General features: G+C 40.2%; 2 protein-coding genes across 2 annotated transcripts in view; both read left to right on the top strand.

Annotated features, from left to right (window-relative positions):
• The window catches only part of prkcea (protein kinase C, epsilon a), a 77,105-nt gene extending 73,488 nt beyond the window's left edge, over positions 1-3,617 (top strand). The window contains exon 15 of the mRNA XM_072668006.1: positions 808-3,617. Within this exon, the coding sequence (XP_072524107.1) occupies positions 808-954 (147 nt within the window). The 3' untranslated portion in view covers positions 955-3,617. The remainder of the gene's footprint in view (positions 1-807) is intronic.
• A 1,724-nt stretch (positions 3,618-5,341) lies between these two features.
• The window catches only part of epas1a (endothelial PAS domain protein 1a), a 29,454-nt gene continuing 16,671 nt past the window's right edge, over positions 5,342-18,124 (top strand). Inside the window, exons 1-2 of the mRNA XM_072667394.1 lie at positions 5,342-5,715; positions 15,884-16,074. Of these exons, the coding sequence (XP_072523495.1) occupies positions 5,690-5,715; positions 15,884-16,074 (217 nt within the window). The 5' untranslated portion in view covers positions 5,342-5,689. The remainder of the gene's footprint in view (positions 5,716-15,883; positions 16,075-18,124) is intronic.

The raw sequence follows: 18,124 nt of genomic DNA, 5'->3' as shown, positions 1-18,124 counted from the left end.
AAGGCTACAGTAACTCAAAAAATGACCCTGTAGGTCCCCAGTTGTGGGTGAGCATCTCAGAATGCACAACACACCCCACCTTAATGTGGACGGGCTACAACAGCAAAACCATGTGAGGTTTCAATTCTGTCAGCCAAGAACAGAAAGCTCAGGCTACAGTGTGGGCTCAGGCTCACCATAACTGAACAGTTGAAGTCTGGTGGTTGTGTTGTTATGGTGTGGTGTGTTTTCTGGGCACATTTCAAGCCCATTAAAACCAGTCAGTGCTTGAATTCCACTGCCTATTTGAGGATCGTTGCTGACCATGTGCATCCCTTCTTCTAATGGCTTCTGGTATATCATGCTGGTTCATGAACATGACTGTGAGTTCAGCGTTCTTCAGTGACCTTCCTAGAATCTGAATCCAGTAGACCACCCTTTGGATGTGGTAAAACGAGAGATCTGCACCACAACAGTGCTCCTGGGACTGTGTGACTCAACCATGTCAACAAAGAACAGGAATTTTAAAAGCGTTTTGTGGAATCCTTGCCCGAGGCAGCAGAAGGAGGTGATCATCCAGCATGTTGACCTCACTAATGCTCTTGTTGCTGAATGCTATCAAATCTTCACAGCAGTAATGAAAAAATTTAGTAGAAATTTAGTTCTTCCCTTGACAGTCGAGTTTGCAACAAAAGCAGGATCAACTCTTTTAAATACCCTTGATTTCAAAAGAAGCAGTGAATGAGCAGGTGTCCCAATACTTTTGTCCATATATACATATATCTCCATATTGACTCTCTCTCTCTCTCTTTCTCTCTTTCTCTACAGAAAACCAAGAGGGACGTGAATAACTTTGATCAGGATTTCACGCGCGAGGACCCCGTCCTCACTCCTGTGGATGACTCCATCATTAAGCAGATCAACCAGGAGGAGTTCAAGGGCTTCTCTTACTTTGGAGAAGAGACGTTGGCCTGAAATTGAGCATTGTGGAACCCGTCCACACACACACACAAAACATACACCCTTACACATACACAAACACACACTCACGCACACACACATTTGGTGAGAAATGAGGATAGAAGTGCTGATGACAGGGTAGGCTAAGACAGTGGCTGCAGTCAAGGCGAGAGGTTCGTGGTGTGCTTCTGAAGCTACTACTACTACTGCGTTCCTTCTTTGGGTTTTTCTTTTCTTTCGTTTGTTTTGGGGTTTTTTTCCTCCTGTGTTTTCTTCTCCAGCCGCTTCCACTTGCCTTCTTTCACATCAGCTCTTGTCATCCTAAGGCCTCTCCAGCCACAGTGAAGCTCCAGTAACGAAAGCTACTTCAGGAGACTGCTGCAGAGCCAGCATCCTCTGCGGTCGGAGAGGAGGGGTGGGTTTGCACTCTTAAACCAAAATCTGAGGATACCAATGATTGTACTACCGTTAGGAATCAGGCGTGTGAAGAGAAAGGGAAGAGAGATATAAAAATAACAACAACAAAAAACACTGATGATGATGATGATGTCATGGAGGAAGAGTGTGCCCTGCATAAGTGACAATGAAACAAATGTGTTGTGCTGTGCAGTCCAATGCCTTTTTTAGTTTTGTTTTCGTGTATTTGTTGGACATTTTTGGGAGTGATTTTATAACATGAAGACAAAAAGAAAGCAAGGTTTATAGTTCAGAGTATTCAGTATATTCCCTCACAGTGTTACGAAGGTCTGTTAAGGTTGACGGCCTGCTGTATTCGGGTTTATGTTGATCTAAGGTGTTGACTTGTTGGCATTGTGTCCATGTGCATGCGTCTGCATGAGTGGGCCCACGTGCCATTATTTAAATTTAAAAAAAGAAAAAAAAGCCTCTTTATTTTTGGTTGTCATTTTGTGTTGTTTTTTTTTTCTTTTTTTGGTTCGGTTGTTCTGCTTTGGTCCTCCCTCTCTGCTTGGCTGCTATGTGTGTACAGTGCCCCACCGCTACGCAGCTAGTGGCGTGGTCGGGTGGGAGCAGAGAGGCCAGTGCCCGTAGCTGTCTTGCCCTTTGTACAGAGCATAACATGTACATAGTATTTCGCTCCCAAGCCTGTGAAAGCTTCAACTAGGGTAGTCAGCTGTTGCATGTTGCATTATTTGAGTAGTACAAGTCTACGGGGTGGAGAAAAAAAACTATAAAATGTTTCTGATATCCATGTGCAATACCCTGAACATATTATTATTATTATTATTATTATTATTATTATTATTATTATTATTTCTCTTCTGTTTCTGTTATTATTCTTTTCTCCTTTTTTTGCTGTTGTTTGTTGTACGTTTCTCTTGTGTGGTCTTTTTTGCTGTCACCCCTGCTGATCTCAGATTGGGAAGACCATCCTGTGGTTTGGAACCTCAAGAGAGCAGCAGGATGTTGATGTTGACCTAATGAGGAGGATCTCTCTCTCTCTCTCTCTCTCTCTCTCTTTCTTTCTCTCTCTGTATCTCTCTATCTTTCTACACCACTCTCATGTACTGTACATAGAGCAGAAACCGTGGAATGTAGTGGAATAATGTTTGTGCCCCTAATTTATTCTACAATATACACCTCTCTCTCTCTCTCTCTCTCTCTCTCTCTCTCTCTCTTTCTCTGCTTTGTGCGTATACGTATTTCAGACAAGTAAGCCTTGCTATGTCCCTCCCTGATCAGTCTTTTTGAAAGATTCTGACGTTTATTTTTTAACCCCCCTTATGTAGTTCCATCCTGTACATTTGCATTTGATAGTGGATTCAGTTATTTATAATGAAAAAAAAAAAAGAAAATGTGAACAAAGGTGAAGAAGAGGTCAGTACAAGGAAAGGGTCGATTTCAGGCTATCTAATTAAATCTCGCTGGAATGTGATGACTTTGCTTGAACAATTCAGTGGCAGTTTGACGAATCTCCACAGAGTTTGATCTGAAACAGTGTTTCTTTTATTGAGCGCACCCCCCTTTTCCCTCCCCTCCACTTGTCTCTTGAGTTCAACTGTTTAAAGTCTTTTTTCGTTGGCTTTTTATGTCTGTGTATCGTTTATGTCTTATGTGTCTGTGGGTCAATGGCCGTCAATTTTGCTTGTATTTGTGGAAGCCTTTCCCCACCAGCCACCTAGATTTCTGTATATCTCTCTTTCTTTTTCTTTTTCTCGCTCTACCAAGCCAAACACTTTCTCTCAGCTCTGGTTTGTTTTCTTTGTTTTTGTTTTTTTATTATTATTATTATTATTATTATTATTTACTGAAGAAAATACAATTTCTTATGTAGGAACCAACAACAGTCCGTCTTCAAAGTCAAACAGAGTGAATAAAACAAACAGCTCAATATTACCTCTTAAATGAAGTGCAAACGTTTGTCTGGCTGAATATTAAATATATTTGCGCATACAGTATTAAAATACATAAAGGTTTCATCATGTATGATAGTGCTGTATGTATTATATACATCTTGTATTGGACTTTAGTTCCTGTTTGGTGAAGCTTCGTGTGCACAGAGGTATATCTTTTTTGTTTGTTTGTTTGTTTTCTGGATACACTAGCGTTCTCTCAATGTAAACATTTTATTATGTGCCAAACGTACTGTAATCTAAAGGATGTGAATGTGTTTGGTTTTTGTTTTTGAACCTATTAAATACTAAGATGTCAAAAAACAAGCTTGAGTAGTCTTACAACACACACACAACACACACACACACACAGCCAGTCATTAAGATGGAAGTTTCCAATTTCCACCTGTCGTCTAAATGGATCATTTAGCCTTTAGGTTTATCAGATGATTGACAATAAAACTCTTAGGTTCTAAGAGCTGTCCTGCAGTGAAAGTGCTGTTGGGCTGGTTTGGTTAGATGTTAATCAGTGTCAGGCAGGTGCGCCTCACCTACTTCTTGAAAAGAAATTCAAATCCTGTTAAATATTTATCTCTTGCCTCACATCTCTTGCCTCTGTATGTTCAACCAGAATTAAAGCTTGAAATCCAGCATTTCCTTTGTCATGCAGGATTAATAGGATACTACAGCAATAGTCCAATCAAAAGACTTTAAATCCAGTTCCAGTCCATAACCTGGATGCAGGTTTAGTTCTTGCTTTAGTTCCTTGTTATATTGTAAAATGTATCTGTTGAGTTTTGTTTAAAATTGATCAATTATTTTCAAATTAAATGTATAAATTGGTTTTAAATTAAGTACTTTGTTAATTCCTCAATTTAGTATTCAGTAAGTTCAGTTTCAATAAGTATAATTAGTATTCTAAATAATTAGTTTGTAGAAGTGAACTATAAAGTAATCTGCTGTATATGAAAACCATTATAGTAAAGTACACTGTTTTAAGGTGTAGTCAGACGCATGCATGAAAATAATAATTATATATAATAAAGGTTTGGCAATATGGCAATATTTCATCGTGTCATGATACACTTTGTTACATAATACACATGCTTTTCTGAGCACGTCACAGATATTGTCAGTGCTTAAAGAACACTGACCACATTTCATTACAAACAGTAATCAGTGCTGTTTAATTGGATGTAGTTTAAATACAAATCACTGTACTAAGTACGGGATAGTATTTGAACAGCATTTTATTAAATCTGCTGCATGGTGCGTTTTGTAGACATCTCTAAATATTGTGATATATTTTTTTTTCTCCATATTGCCCACTTCAGTATATGATTATAGTAATTCAGTTGTTGTTGTTGGTATTAGGACACTGTAAAAAATGGTTTGTCAACTTTAAAATGACACAATAACACAATGAGAAGCAATTGGACTGGTTTTATTAAATTAATTTCAATATTTTAATGTAAGTGAACTGTTCATTGTTCAGTAAAGTATTAGATTTATGAAAATTTTGGAGCAAAAGTGAAGTAAAGTAATAATTGCAAGAAATTTACTATTTACTTTATTTATATAAAAATAATAAAACTTACATATTCACATTGCATATTTTCAAAAATACATACAACATTTAAAACCTTAAATTGAACCAATATCATTGACAGTGTACTACTATTTGTATTATTATTATTATTATTATTATTACCTACCTATTATAGACAGCGCTCCTGGCTGCGATTGGCTGTCAGGAACCAGTCTACGCAGAGATTGGCTGGCGCTGCTATTTCTCCTGGTTTGGGGTTAGCTAATAGTCTCCCTTGTCCTGAGGTGGGATTGGCTTCTAAATGATGATTGGCTGGTACTCCCTTCTTGCTGCTCTTTTATTGGCTGACAGCTCGAAATTCACAGCGGTGTCTCGCCAGTGAGAACGAACCACTAGCCAATCTCAGTCCAGGAGGCGGGATCTCGCCGGAATACAGGTGGGAACGTGTGCAGAATACGGGTGGGTCGCAGGGGGAACTGGCTGTAACCCAGATGAACAGCAGCAAAGGACACAGAGCTCCAGCGGAGTGTGTTATCGACCTTTAAAGCGCCCTGCCCGAGCTGCCCAACTCAGAGAGGGAGAGGGAGAGGGAGAGGGAGAGGGAGTGCGATCCTCGGCAGTGTTCTGAGACTGCACTCAACCGCTTCCCACCACTCACGGAGAACTATCGACCCCCGGCCAGAGAATGGACATTCAGGAGGAGAGATAAATGGTCGTGCGTCAGTCGTGGATGTTGTCGAGTTTTATCCTGAGAAAGTTTAGCCGCTGCTGCTGCTGCTGCTGCTGCTGCTGTTCGAGAGTTAAGTGAAGGGCGTCCGAGTTGGGATCTGGTCTTCCACATTAGTGAACCATGACCTCTGAAAAAGAGAAGAAGAGGTAAGACAACTGGGCGTTTTTTTAATTGCATATCATTAAAATTAATTAAGTATTATAATGTAGGAGTTAATAGTCCACTTTTGTTGTTATGTAGGTGGAGGTGGTGGAGGTGGTGGTGTTTGGGATTGCCTTGTTCTCCTGTGCAGTTGGTGTTATTACGCGGTGGCTCTGGTTCTCGATTTGGTTGGATTGGTATTACTGTAGTAAGTGAGTGAGTTATTTCTGAGCAGGTTGATAATCCATATTTTGTGCTTATTTTATTCAAATAAGCTCAAACACAAATTCCCCACGTGACTTCTGCATATAAGCCCAGTTTCAGCTGACTGCTCTACCTGTAGCTGTACCTGTAGCTGTACCTGTAGCTGTACCTGTACCTGTACCTGTAGCTGTACCTGTACCTGTAGCTGTACCAGGTTGCAGACGTGGTTTCCATTGGCCAGCTTCACTCTGATCTCTGGGTTGTTTGGCGAGCCTAGCGCTTATACACTTGGGGTGCTGCTACAGATGATGAGGAGGAGGAGGAGGATGATGATGATGATGATGATGATGATGGGGGGGACCTTTTGAGGTCTTCTGAAGTGTTTGGGGTGATGTTTATAAGTCCGAGGGGTGGGCAACAGTATGAGGGTGAAAAAATCCCCCCTCATATGTCAAAATGCTGCTGCTGGTTTACCCTGACACAGGCCTGCGTGAGTGGCCTTATAGGGCTGCAAATAAGGCCCTTAATGTGATTTAGTGATTTGTGTAAGAGCACCATTTGCCTTTTGTAACGCTGAAACTGAATTAAATTGTTTTCCAATTTCGATAAACCGCTGCAAACCTGCTGTTATTTATGGCCATAAATTGTTGGCCTGAGGAATCGAGTTAAGGAGGCAAGCTGGGCGGTTAAGGCTGAGAGAAATGAAAACGTCTGAGTGTTTTAAAGTTCACACGGGGAGCTGAGAATAGCCCGGAGAGCCACGAGGCTAATGCAGCAGGGGTGCAGGTGGTAACAGGGTTGTCTTTATGCCAATAGCATTCAATAAAATAGGATGTGGCACCTGAAGGGTTTTTTTGTTGTTGTTGCAGTAATTAAGTCAGAATTAAATTAGACTAATTAAATTAGACCTAACATCTTTTTAATTATTATTTATTTATTTTTATTAGGGTTTTTTTGGCTGCAGTGAGGTCTTATGCTTTCTCCTGTTGATCAACATTACATGTATCCACATGTTCTTTTTTATCCACATGTATTTTTAAGCAAGAAGGTGGCTTTTGGCCTGCGTTACTGTGTCTCACCTTTACCCCAGTGCAAGGGCTTTGAAAGAGCAGGCCTGATCTCCACAGCCCGACTTAAATAAACCTAAAAGAAAGATCATGTGAAGGTGAATATTGATATCTCGACTTACAGGATTGACTTTAAGTTGCAGGAAACTTGGATGAGAAACTTGTGTAGCCTTGTTCTAACAGGCAGCAGGGCTTTTTTTTTTTTTTACAGCCATGGCGATATAAAAAGTGGCTTGTGGTGAGATTGCAATGCAGACTGTCGTGCTAAAACTGAGTAATTGAAACTCTTTAGTCAATCTCTCTCTCTCTCTCTCTCTCTCTCTCTCTCTCTTTCTGTCTCTGTAAGCACAGAGTAAAGGTCTTGTTTTGTATTTGGTGCGAAGGCAACACTGAGTGCCTTTTTATTGCCATCTGCACTGTGGCGAGTCAAAAAGGTCCTTGTTTTGCATATTTGCAATTAATTAGTCATTCACAAATCACACTTTACTCTAGTCACTTTTCCCTGTTGCTTTCCTGTGAAATGTCCACTTTGAAGCATGATTGCGTGGTTTCATGGTGTTCTTTTGATCAGCTTCCTGATATATAACGCTTGGTAATACAGAGCATTGTATCCAGCGCTCGGTCCGTAAAATCTGGGCTGTGTATGTACAGGTAGGCTGTCTGGACACAGTACGGTTTGGTGTTGTAAGCTGACGCTGGCTGTTGGGTGCCTGAGGGACGTTCGGAGAAGGACTGATTTGTTCTCGGTGCTTGTGCTTAGGCCATCGTTGCCTGTTAGAGGGGACATAATGTTCCTGTGCAGATGGAGATTAGCAGGTAATTGTCCACCTCCCTTTCAGAGTGTGGAAAAGCACAGAGAGATGGGCAGAGAGAACAGGGCGCTTAGGAGGGCACAGAAGAGCAGCCCTTGCCTCGTCTTCCTCTACTGTGCGGCTCTTTATCAGGCCTCTGGCCCTTTGCAAATTCGGATTCAGTTACGCTCATGTTTCTACAACTCTATTGTCAGCTCTATAATTTAGTCTGATGTCTTGAGAGTGTGTCTTTGAGCTAAATTGCCCTGTTGGAAGAGGAGATGCTACAGGTGAGAGAGAGAGAGAGTGTGTGTGTGAGAGAATATAGAGAGAAAATGAGAGAGGGGAAATGAGAGATTGGCTTAGTATAATTGACATAATCACCTATAATGACATTATAAGGGACTTTCTCTTCCATTCTTCAATTTGACAAGTGTGTTTCTCCACACAGTCCTAATCCTTGCTCATCATTCTCCTCCATCTATATTCTACTACAATGCTACCTTGAGACCACTTAATGCTGTTAAGTGCAAAAGGTTAGATCAATGAGATTAAGGTTGCTCATATCTCTCCAGTAGGGGCAGTGCACTGATGTGAGGAGCCCGTGTGTGTGTGTGTGAAGGGAGGCTCTGTGTGGTCTGCTGTTTCTGAATTCGGCTCTAATCTTGTTAAAGGGAATGAGTGAGTGAGTAAAAGAGTGAACGAGAGAGTGAAGGCTGAGGGTCAGCTCGACCATCATGTGATTACCTGGGTTTTTTCTGTTGTCTTTTTTTTTAACCAGTCGAGTTTGGCTCGCATATTTTGAAGAGGCCACATTCTACAGTTTTCTTGTCTCCCCTCAGGTCCACTTATGATGTCTCATGAGCTTTTGTGGGTGCAGCAAAAACAGCCATAATTCATTTTACATGTCCATTTAACCCTTTCTTTATCGTCTTTTTTGCTGTTCCTTTAAGACAGACATAACTATCTCTATAATTAGAGATAATAATATCTCTAATTTTCGCCTTTTGACTTTTTGACCCAAAAATCTGAATCTGGCGGTTGTTGTCCTTCATGTGTCAATTTAATTAATTGTAATTAAGATGCTCAGATTGGTGCCAGTGGTTTATTTAGTGTTGTTTAAAGCGTGACTGCTAGGTAGCAGTGTTGTAGTCTGTCTGTAGGTCCCACGGTTCTGATTGGATAAAAAGTAAACTTTTCTTTTACTCAGATCATTTTTTTAAGCAGATGATGGTGTGTGTGTTTTGTTGTTTATATAAATACTATGACTAAAATTATTTTGTAAAAAACAAAAAAGTGTGTATATTGCAATATATTGAATTATAATCACTGTTAGATTTTGTGACCTCACAAAATCATTGCTTTACATATATGAAGTGAATCTCTGGAAAGTGAATAGAGCTGTTAAGCTAAACCCATTTGGGCTTAACTACATCCTACTCTTAAGTGAGCAACCTATGTGCCGTTTAATCACCACTGTCCTTTGCAAAAAATAATGGAGTGTCTCTCCTTATCTATCTGTATATATCTCTCTCTTTCTCTCTTCCCCCTGCACACCAACTGACCTTTCACCTTCACCCATCGAGTACTTGACTGACACTTTTAATCAAAGGTAATCAATAAGTAAAGGCCAAGAGGAGTGGCTAATAGATAGGCGTATCTTGTATGTCTTTTCTGGCTCATTACGCTGCTATAGTGAAAAAGGCGGGGAGCGTTTAAGCTGTCTGCCTACGGCATGTGCAAATAGCACCCATGTGTCAAAATTGCTGACAGCACAGTGTGCTGCTTACCTTGACCCACTGTTTTTGCTTTATCAAATATTACAGCTGCACTTGAGTTCCTCTAGTACATACATGTCCAGAAGCTAAAGCTGGAGGCTTGAGGTGGAGGTCAGCAGCTGGAGCGTGTGGGAACTGGATGCAGTAGCCTGGCCGAGGCCTGGGACAGTGTACTGGGCTGCCCCGTTCTGGTGAGCAGAGCCAGTGGGAATGAGGCCAAGGACAGGACAGGCTACTGCAGAGAAAAGCCAATAGCCATAGCTAAATAGTTATACTACTGGACTACAGTGGCGTATGAGCTGTAGTAAATTGCCTTTTTTGAGATTATTATTATATATTTTGAGCCAGCTACAGCTGAAATGTAATAGTTGTGCTAGGGATGCACCAATCTGGCTTTTTAGTTCCGAAACATAAACCTTGCATATCGGTTCATACCAGATATTAGTTCAATACCATTGCTGAATTAAACCGTATATATCTCACCATGGGGGGGAGACTTAAGGCATCAGGATTGCCTCAAACATTACTTTATATAACATAACAAATTAACACATAGATATAAATGTACTAAATTGCCATTTGTTATTTATTTATTTGTACATTTAGTGTAGGCTCACATCAACAAATTAAAGTGAAAGGATCGGTTTCATGGATCGGCCTAATTATCCGATACCCGACCCAGCTAATTTTGTTAATATCGGGACAGATATCTGATCCTAATATCGTATCAGTGCATCCCTAAGTTGTGCAAATGCAGTGGTAGACACTTTCCAAAAGACGTGATTCATTAAATTGATTCAATTACATCGTGTTCATAACTTTAACATGAGTGAAATATATTCTAGAGAATATTTTGAAACGTATGTAAACTGGAATACATCAGATGACCTATGTCTGCATTTCTAGTCTTGGGAATGTTTGGTTCAGCACAGCAGCCTTTCTTCTCAGGACCTGCGTGCCATACCTGCCTTGTCTAACTAGATTTGTGTGTTTTCGGGGAGCAGTTAATCTATCAAATCAATTCATAACCAGAGCAACCATTAAATCAGCCTCTGACTTTTGAGCTTTAGCAAGCTAGTGTGTGCAACTGCGACGGACCTCAGATAGCAGATCGCAGCTTACACGCTCAGCTGCTTCGACTCAGGCTGACGAGGACTTCAGCAGCCGATGAGAATGAGTGAGCGGCAGGGGAATGTTGATTTAGTGTGCTTTGCCTCTGTGGAGATGCTTCATTTGCACCTTTCAGTTTCTCATCACATCGTTGCAGGTTTTTCCTCTTTCAGCCCGTTGTACTGCAGTGCCGCCTTCCAAGAACAGCTCACAGTGTGTGATGTGCTGCGATGATAGCTTTACTTCATTCCAGCTGTTAAGAATGAGGGTGCGTTAGATTCTCTGTTTGTGCATATGGATCGTAGCTGTTTGGCAAAAACTTTCAGTGGAAGTGGGGAAAAAAAAGGATTATAATTATTATTATATTTTTAAAGCATTTATATTGGTCCATTCATAACAACCATTTGATACAATGTAAAGTAAAAGCTGCCAGATTGACATTATGATACAAATTAGTAAAACAGCAAGAATTATTTACATTTATTTATTTTTAATTTTTCTTAAATATCTAAAATAATGGTTCATTAAAAGTATTTATTTGAGTTGAATAAACCCAGTTCAGTTGTTTACCACAGTATTTTAGGCTAAACCACTTTTTTTCCCTTCTTCTTCAGCTAAAGTGATATATTTGCCCCATTTGACCGATAACTGAAACTTTATGTGTATTTAAAGTTAGTAAACTTTAGTTACTAAATTACTAAACAGAATAAAGTGTTAAAAAACAGAAGGATCCACAGCAGTATTAAAGTGAATGATTGTGACACTTCCACTTCTCCACTTCAGCTCATGGTCGCTCACTGTCTGGACAGATTTATGATTACAGTACTGTGAGATTGCTGTGTTCAGCTTTGTCATGTGTCATTGGGCAAAGGGTTGCGTGGTATTACTCCGGAGCACCTGACCAGGGGTTGGAATACTGTACTTGCATAACATATAGGTCGTCCGGATAGACTGCTACGTTTAGAAACACTGAGATTGAATAGCAAAGTTTCCATAAAGTTGTTTTCATGGTGAAATTTAGAAAGGCAACGCTGTACATTTATTCAAAAGGAATTTTATATCTGTTTTGGTGTTTTTTCACATTTTTACATATTTGGCAGTTTATGTTGGATTTAAATTGAACTGGGTTCATTTTACTAAAATAAATCATTTTAATGAAGCATGATTTGATTAAAAGTACTTATTTTGCATTGATTAAACCCAGTTCAATTGCTTTTCACTGCACAATGTAATTTTATTTTTATTTATAATATTTTTTATGGCGGTTTAATGGACAAGCCACTGTTTAGACTTAATTATGCTTAAACACACAACAAAAAATGCTCACAAAACAAATTTAAGTAATACATTTTTGACGTTCGTCCACTTTTTAACATAATGTAATCCTGGCAGTTGTTCTTTACATTGTGTCGATGGATGGACCAATAAAAACTCTCAAATTATTATCAAAATTTTATCCATTGAAAGTTAAAAAGGTTTTTTTCCCCTCTCCTGTGAAGTTGCTGTTTTAGAGATACAAGGTTTTATGTGACAGCAATGATAGTGTTGTTATATACTGTACATTTATGTGATTTTATTGTACATTTGGATATACAGTAGGTCTTTTTTGCTCACATGACTGACACATGTACAGTAGAAGCTACAGTGTATCTTTTAGAAGGCGCAGTAAGTAACAGTCGCCTCAATTAAGGTTTTATCTTGTAAAAAAAATATTTTTTTTGCGACCAGATATGCAGTTCTGTAATGGTGGGAAGATTAGCACATTCCTGCGGGCCTGCTCTCTGCTACTCTGTTTAACAAACACACTCAGCGCTCCGGGTCTGGGAGGAGACGGTGGAGGTTCTCACACACTGCTCTGCTGCTGCTGTGTTTCACCACTGTGGCCCACTGTGACACATTATACCTAAACCAGATCTAAGCTTGTGTGGGTGGGTGTGAACGCATTAGATTAACTGCTGTGTGCATGTGTGTGCATGTTTATTAATGAATAGGTCTGAAACAGAATAATAGTAAGTTTTTTGGTGGCTTGCATAAAGCAACGTGTCCTGAGCTTAAATGCATGTAATTACTTTTTACCTGCTTTTTGTAATTAAGGCTCATTCCTGAGTGCTTTATATGGTTTAGCCTTAACCATGAACCTTCCATCAGACATGATAACTTAAGATCAGAAAGTTTATTTGGGTTTAAGGGCTTTTCTACTTTAGTATTTCTGTGAGTCTGAATTGAATACTAATCATATAAAGACTTATAAGAGAAAGCTTTAAAGCAACATTATGTGGCAATTTTACCTTTAAAATATCAGCTTCAAAATCATGGTGCTGCACTGACTGTGATGGGGAGAATGGCGTCTCTGTTGCTATTGCGTTGTGTAACTTGTGTAACTGGTGGAGCTGCAGGAGATCACTCGCGAGAACTATGTGACACTACATTCCCTGAGTCACAGTTGGGTAAAACCTATAATATTACTCTACCTTGCTTCGTTCACTTCAGATGCCAGTTCTGTATCCCTCAGCTTATCAACAACTGCATGTGAACGGCAGTCCATGGGTTGGGAGCTCATAGCACGATATGTATTTACTGCTGTAGAGTAAAAGGGAATTACGCTCCCACACTGTAGGGGGAGCCCAGGAGCAAGAAATCCCAGTTCTCACATAATGCTGCTTTAAGAAGTAGCATGCAGCTGTTTAAGTAGGTGTTCACGCCACTTTTTAGTCTGGTTAAGTCGTTCCATGGTTCGTTTTCACCCTTGGTGTGATTCATGTGGCCAGGTCTGAGCACAGTAGCACAGGCCCAACTCTGAAGCGATTTGTTTGGGGTGAGAACGTGATCTGACCTCAGTATGACCCAACTCTCAGATGTACTTTGCAAATTTGAGCTAAACTGCTCCCATTGCCAGGTGTTAACCTGGTATACAGCCCAGATAATTAACTTACTATGTCATGTTTTTCTTCTGCTCTACACTTTTACTTTTATGGCATTTGGCTGATGATCTTATCAAAAGTGGTTTTCAGTTAAATCATGTTACACAGGTAAGAGACTGCAGAGTTAGACTTACCCAATGACTCTTATTGGTGTTAGTTCCCTAGTCAGCCACAGAAAGGGCAGTATTGTTACCCACTGCTCTACACCAACTACAATAAGAGCAGAAACAGGTGGAGTGTATTTATTGTAGGCCTCTGTGTGAATGTGGCATAGGCCACAGTGGTGTACCACACTCCAGGGCATATGGAGTTCATCTCTCTCTGCCACACGCCCTCACACTTTCTAAACCCAAACTGACAAGCCACAGACCACAGAGCTCTCTGCCTGGCAAAGTAGGCCTATATCCTCCGTACAGTACCTCTCCTAACTGTCATGAAAAAATTCCAGTGCCCTTTCTGCATCACACTCGCACTGTGTACACCACATAGCCTAATTTGCCATAATCACATGATTTCACCTGAATGTGTTTGATTTAGTAACATATAATCATTCTGTTTGAGCATCAACTAATGCTTAAGACTCAGTGGTGCACTGTAAAAAGAGAAAAGCTTGTGGTACTATAAAGTATATGTAAGTATTTTTCATTTAATTACAAAATCATTTGTATCAGCTCCTGAATAAATATAATAATTTAATTTTGTTTGTTTGAATTGTTTTTTTACAGTATAACTTACTATATTTGCAGTATGACTTACACAATTTCCACCTTACCTCAGAAATAATCAATTAGCCAAGACACTCTTGCTGTCCAAAGTACAAAGGTATAAATACAAACCCCGGAGCCTGAAAAAAACCCACATAAGCAAGTCTAATTGAGTTTACTTAACAACTAGACGTAGTGTGAGGAAGCGCACAGTTTGTGCAGTGCTGATCAGGGACGTAGTGCAGAGTTTAACACCTTTTCTGTACCTTTTTAAAAAAGTGGTTTCACTGAATGCTGGGAGAAGCCACAGACTCCCTGAAAGAACTCACATTTATTTGTTTATTAGGTCAAATCTAACCTCACGTTAGGTACACTGTATGTCCAAATGTTTGTGGACATGTCTTCTAATGAATGCATTCATCAACTTTTAAGTTGCACCCATTGCTGACACAGATGTGCAAATGTGCACACATAGCTTGTCTAGTCCCTGTAGAGAAGTACTGTCAATAGAATCTCTGGAGCAGGTAAACATTAACATGAACCTGTTGGGACCATGCCTAATGCCATGCTTGGCATTTAGAGGGCTAGAAAGCCCCTTAGCATTGAGTGGAACTGTGTTCTCTTGAATTATGGTGCTGAGATGAGTTGGGGATGAGGTTGGGTGGGGATCATCCAACATCCTGATCTTACTACACATGCTCTTGCAATCAAATCCACACTGGATAGTACTGGACAGTAGAGCGAGGTCCAACAAAAGTAGGATTACCTTGTATGTATGTATGTATGTATATATGTATATGTATGTATATATGTCCCCAAACATGTATATATAGGTCCCCAAACATTTACCATATAGGGTGTCATTGAATAATGAGCATGCTAGCTAAAGGAGCTTAAAATAAATGTGCTGAGTTTCTGTATGAAGAAATTCTGGTACGCACCAGAATTCAGGGTTTACCCATTTATTTATTTGTTTATACTACTAAATCCCTTAATTGGTGGCTTATAAGTAGCCACATACTTTTTAACCACATTAGCCTTGTAGCTCCAGTGCCCAAATGACCCCAAAAGCTGGGTCACCAGATGCGTCTTGGCTGACTGAGTGCATTTGGGTTAAAGGTAAAGGGAAATAGTTACTTTAAGAACAAACTGCATTGCGTCGTTTGTCATTTTGGCATAATGGTCTGAACAATGAACAGAGGTCGTGAGGTTCATGGTTATGACTAAGACCTGTGTGCCAAATGAGCCATGTTTGGCCTCGCTCAGCCCCGTCTCGCCTGCGCAGTTACCGTCCACTTTCATATTGTTGTCTGGCTCCACTTAAAGATGATGACTTGATTGTTTTCTTCAGAGGGCAGCGTGTCCGCCCGCTCGTTTACTTAGGATAAACAGGAAGTTGTTGCAGCCTCCTCAGGTATGAGGCGGAAAAGCTCATCAGACATTCTGGCTCTGGGCTGCGAGGGCAGGCCATTTGAATAACCACCCTGTTTTAAAGATAGTGGTGGTGTTTGGGGATGTTTTGTGGTTGCACACATACACAAACACTGATGTCCTCAGGTGGCTGGACACGTTAGTGACCTTTTAATGTTTGTCCGCAGGCACCCGTCAGAGAGGAGGAAGGAGAAGTCGCGGGACGCAGCCCGCTGCAGACGCAGCAAAGAGACAGAAGTGTTCTATGAACTGGCCCACCAGCTGCCCCTGCCACACAGCGTCCGCTCCCACCTGGACAAAGCCTCAATCATGAGGCTGACCATCAGCTTCCTCCGCACACAGAAAATGCTGGCATCAGGTTTGGAACACGCACGCGCACACACGCGCACACACACAAACACATGCACACACACACACACACGCACACGCACAAACACATATCATCACTGTCATGCAAAATCTTTACAGGCAACTTTACAGGAGAAGGAAAGATCTTTCTTAACTTTGAATGGAAGTCAATGTAGAAAGAGTTTATTCAGAGTGTTTTTGGAGTGTTTCTGTTGGTCCAATCCTTGTAAAATCTGGACATAATGTAAGAAACAGCTGCCAAATTCATATTATGTCAGAAAGTGAAAAACAACTAAATTGGACATACAAGGTTTTGGTGTGACATTGACGATATACACACTCTTACACCTTCATCATGATACTGACTCAGTTTCTCATTCATATACCTCCTCTCCACAGATGTGCCTCTGCTGTGGGTGTGTATGACAGCATCTCACCTAGGCATAATTGTTTGGTGTGGGGATTTCATGTTTAGCTAGCATCACAGCCACCGTAGCGCTTTACCAGCTGGCCACTGCTTTGTTTCTAATGGCTTGAAGAAGAGCAGATGCGATACCGCACTGCTTAAAGAGGAAATGCAAGGTGAATAATATTTTTGGAGGATTTAATTGAATGGGATATTATAAGGTCTGTGAGAGAGACCCTAAGCAGCACAGTTAATGACTTTATAATGAAATCTCCTCTGATTTTGTTTGAGAGATCCTCATGAATCTGAGAAATGAGAAGCGCTCTAAGCTGGTGTCCTACAGCGTTACGCAGTGCAGCAAGCTGAGCAGAAAACAATGCTGGCAGACACGACCAGGCCTATATACAGTATTGCCCAGTGGTTCTGTGTGTATTGGTGATGGTGTGTAGCAGTTTTACATATGCATGCTATTATCTAATGTAATAGTGTTTTACCTAAAAATAAAGAAAATGATCATAAAGTATCATTAAATAGTTCAGATGAAGATAAATAGAATAAAGTGTCAGAATAAAAAAAAAAAAAAGTTTTATTTATTTTGGCTTGTGCTCCAGTGTATTGGATTTGCGACTATAAGATTAAAGGCCTGTTGTAGAACATGCTCCTCAATTTTTGAGAATGTAAGTTTAATGTATATATAATGTGTGTGTGTGTGTATGTGTATATATATATATATATATATATATATATATATATATATATATATATATATATATATATATATATATATATATATATATAATGCCTGCTACAGCAGTTTAGCACCACTCATTCACACTGAAGTTAAGTCAGACTACTTTATGAACAAGGCACAATACAAGAGAATGGGCTGTTGAATTCTAAGGGATAAGGAGAAATGAATTAAGACCACTTTTGGTAGATAAACTTACACAAATGTCCTAAGTACAAAAAAGAAAAAAAGGAAAATGTGGTACATTTTAAAATACAGGTTAGATTTATTGTGGTAACTTATTTACATGTTTACATCTATACTTAACAAACCACGAATGAATCACCGTGGTTTTTAATAGTAGTACCCCAATTTTAAAATGTCCTGAATCTGAATGAGTAATGTAATATGCCGTGTATTCTGATTGGCTCAGCCATCTTATGCGCCAGCTCTATGGCCTGAGTGTTACATATCCCTTGGGATAAGACTTGGGATGTGCTCGAATCCCAAGCCTTGCGGCTTTGCCATTAGCAGCCCAAAAGAGCATAATTGGCTGCCCTCTTTGGTTGGGTAGACAGCGCTCTCTCCCCTTATTACTATTAAAGTGATATTAGCTGGTGGGTGGAGCTGAGGGCCCGGCACTTTCCTCTGAGCATGAACTGCCCAGCAGTTCAATTAGAGGGAGTGATAGGCTTCGCATGTAGTACCGGAGGAGACGTGTTACGTCCTTACCCTCCTAGTGTCTGGAGCATTGCTAGTGCTAGGGGGAGTCCCGAACAGGTGGATTAATTGGCAGTGCCAAATTGGGAGAAAAATGAAAAGCCCAGGGTCAGTCATGGTACAGCACCCTGGAGCAGAGAGAGTTAAGTGCCTTGCTCAACAGGATGTCTTGTCAAAGAGGAGAAAGAAGAACTTGGTATCAGACCC

This window comes from Salminus brasiliensis, chromosome 22 (genome assembly GCF_030463535.1).
Source record: "Salminus brasiliensis chromosome 22, fSalBra1.hap2, whole genome shotgun sequence".
Classification (NCBI taxonomy): Eukaryota; Metazoa; Chordata; class Actinopteri; order Characiformes; family Bryconidae; genus Salminus; species Salminus brasiliensis.
Note: the sequence above shows the minus strand (reverse complement) of the source record. Positions and strands in the feature narration are given on the sequence as shown.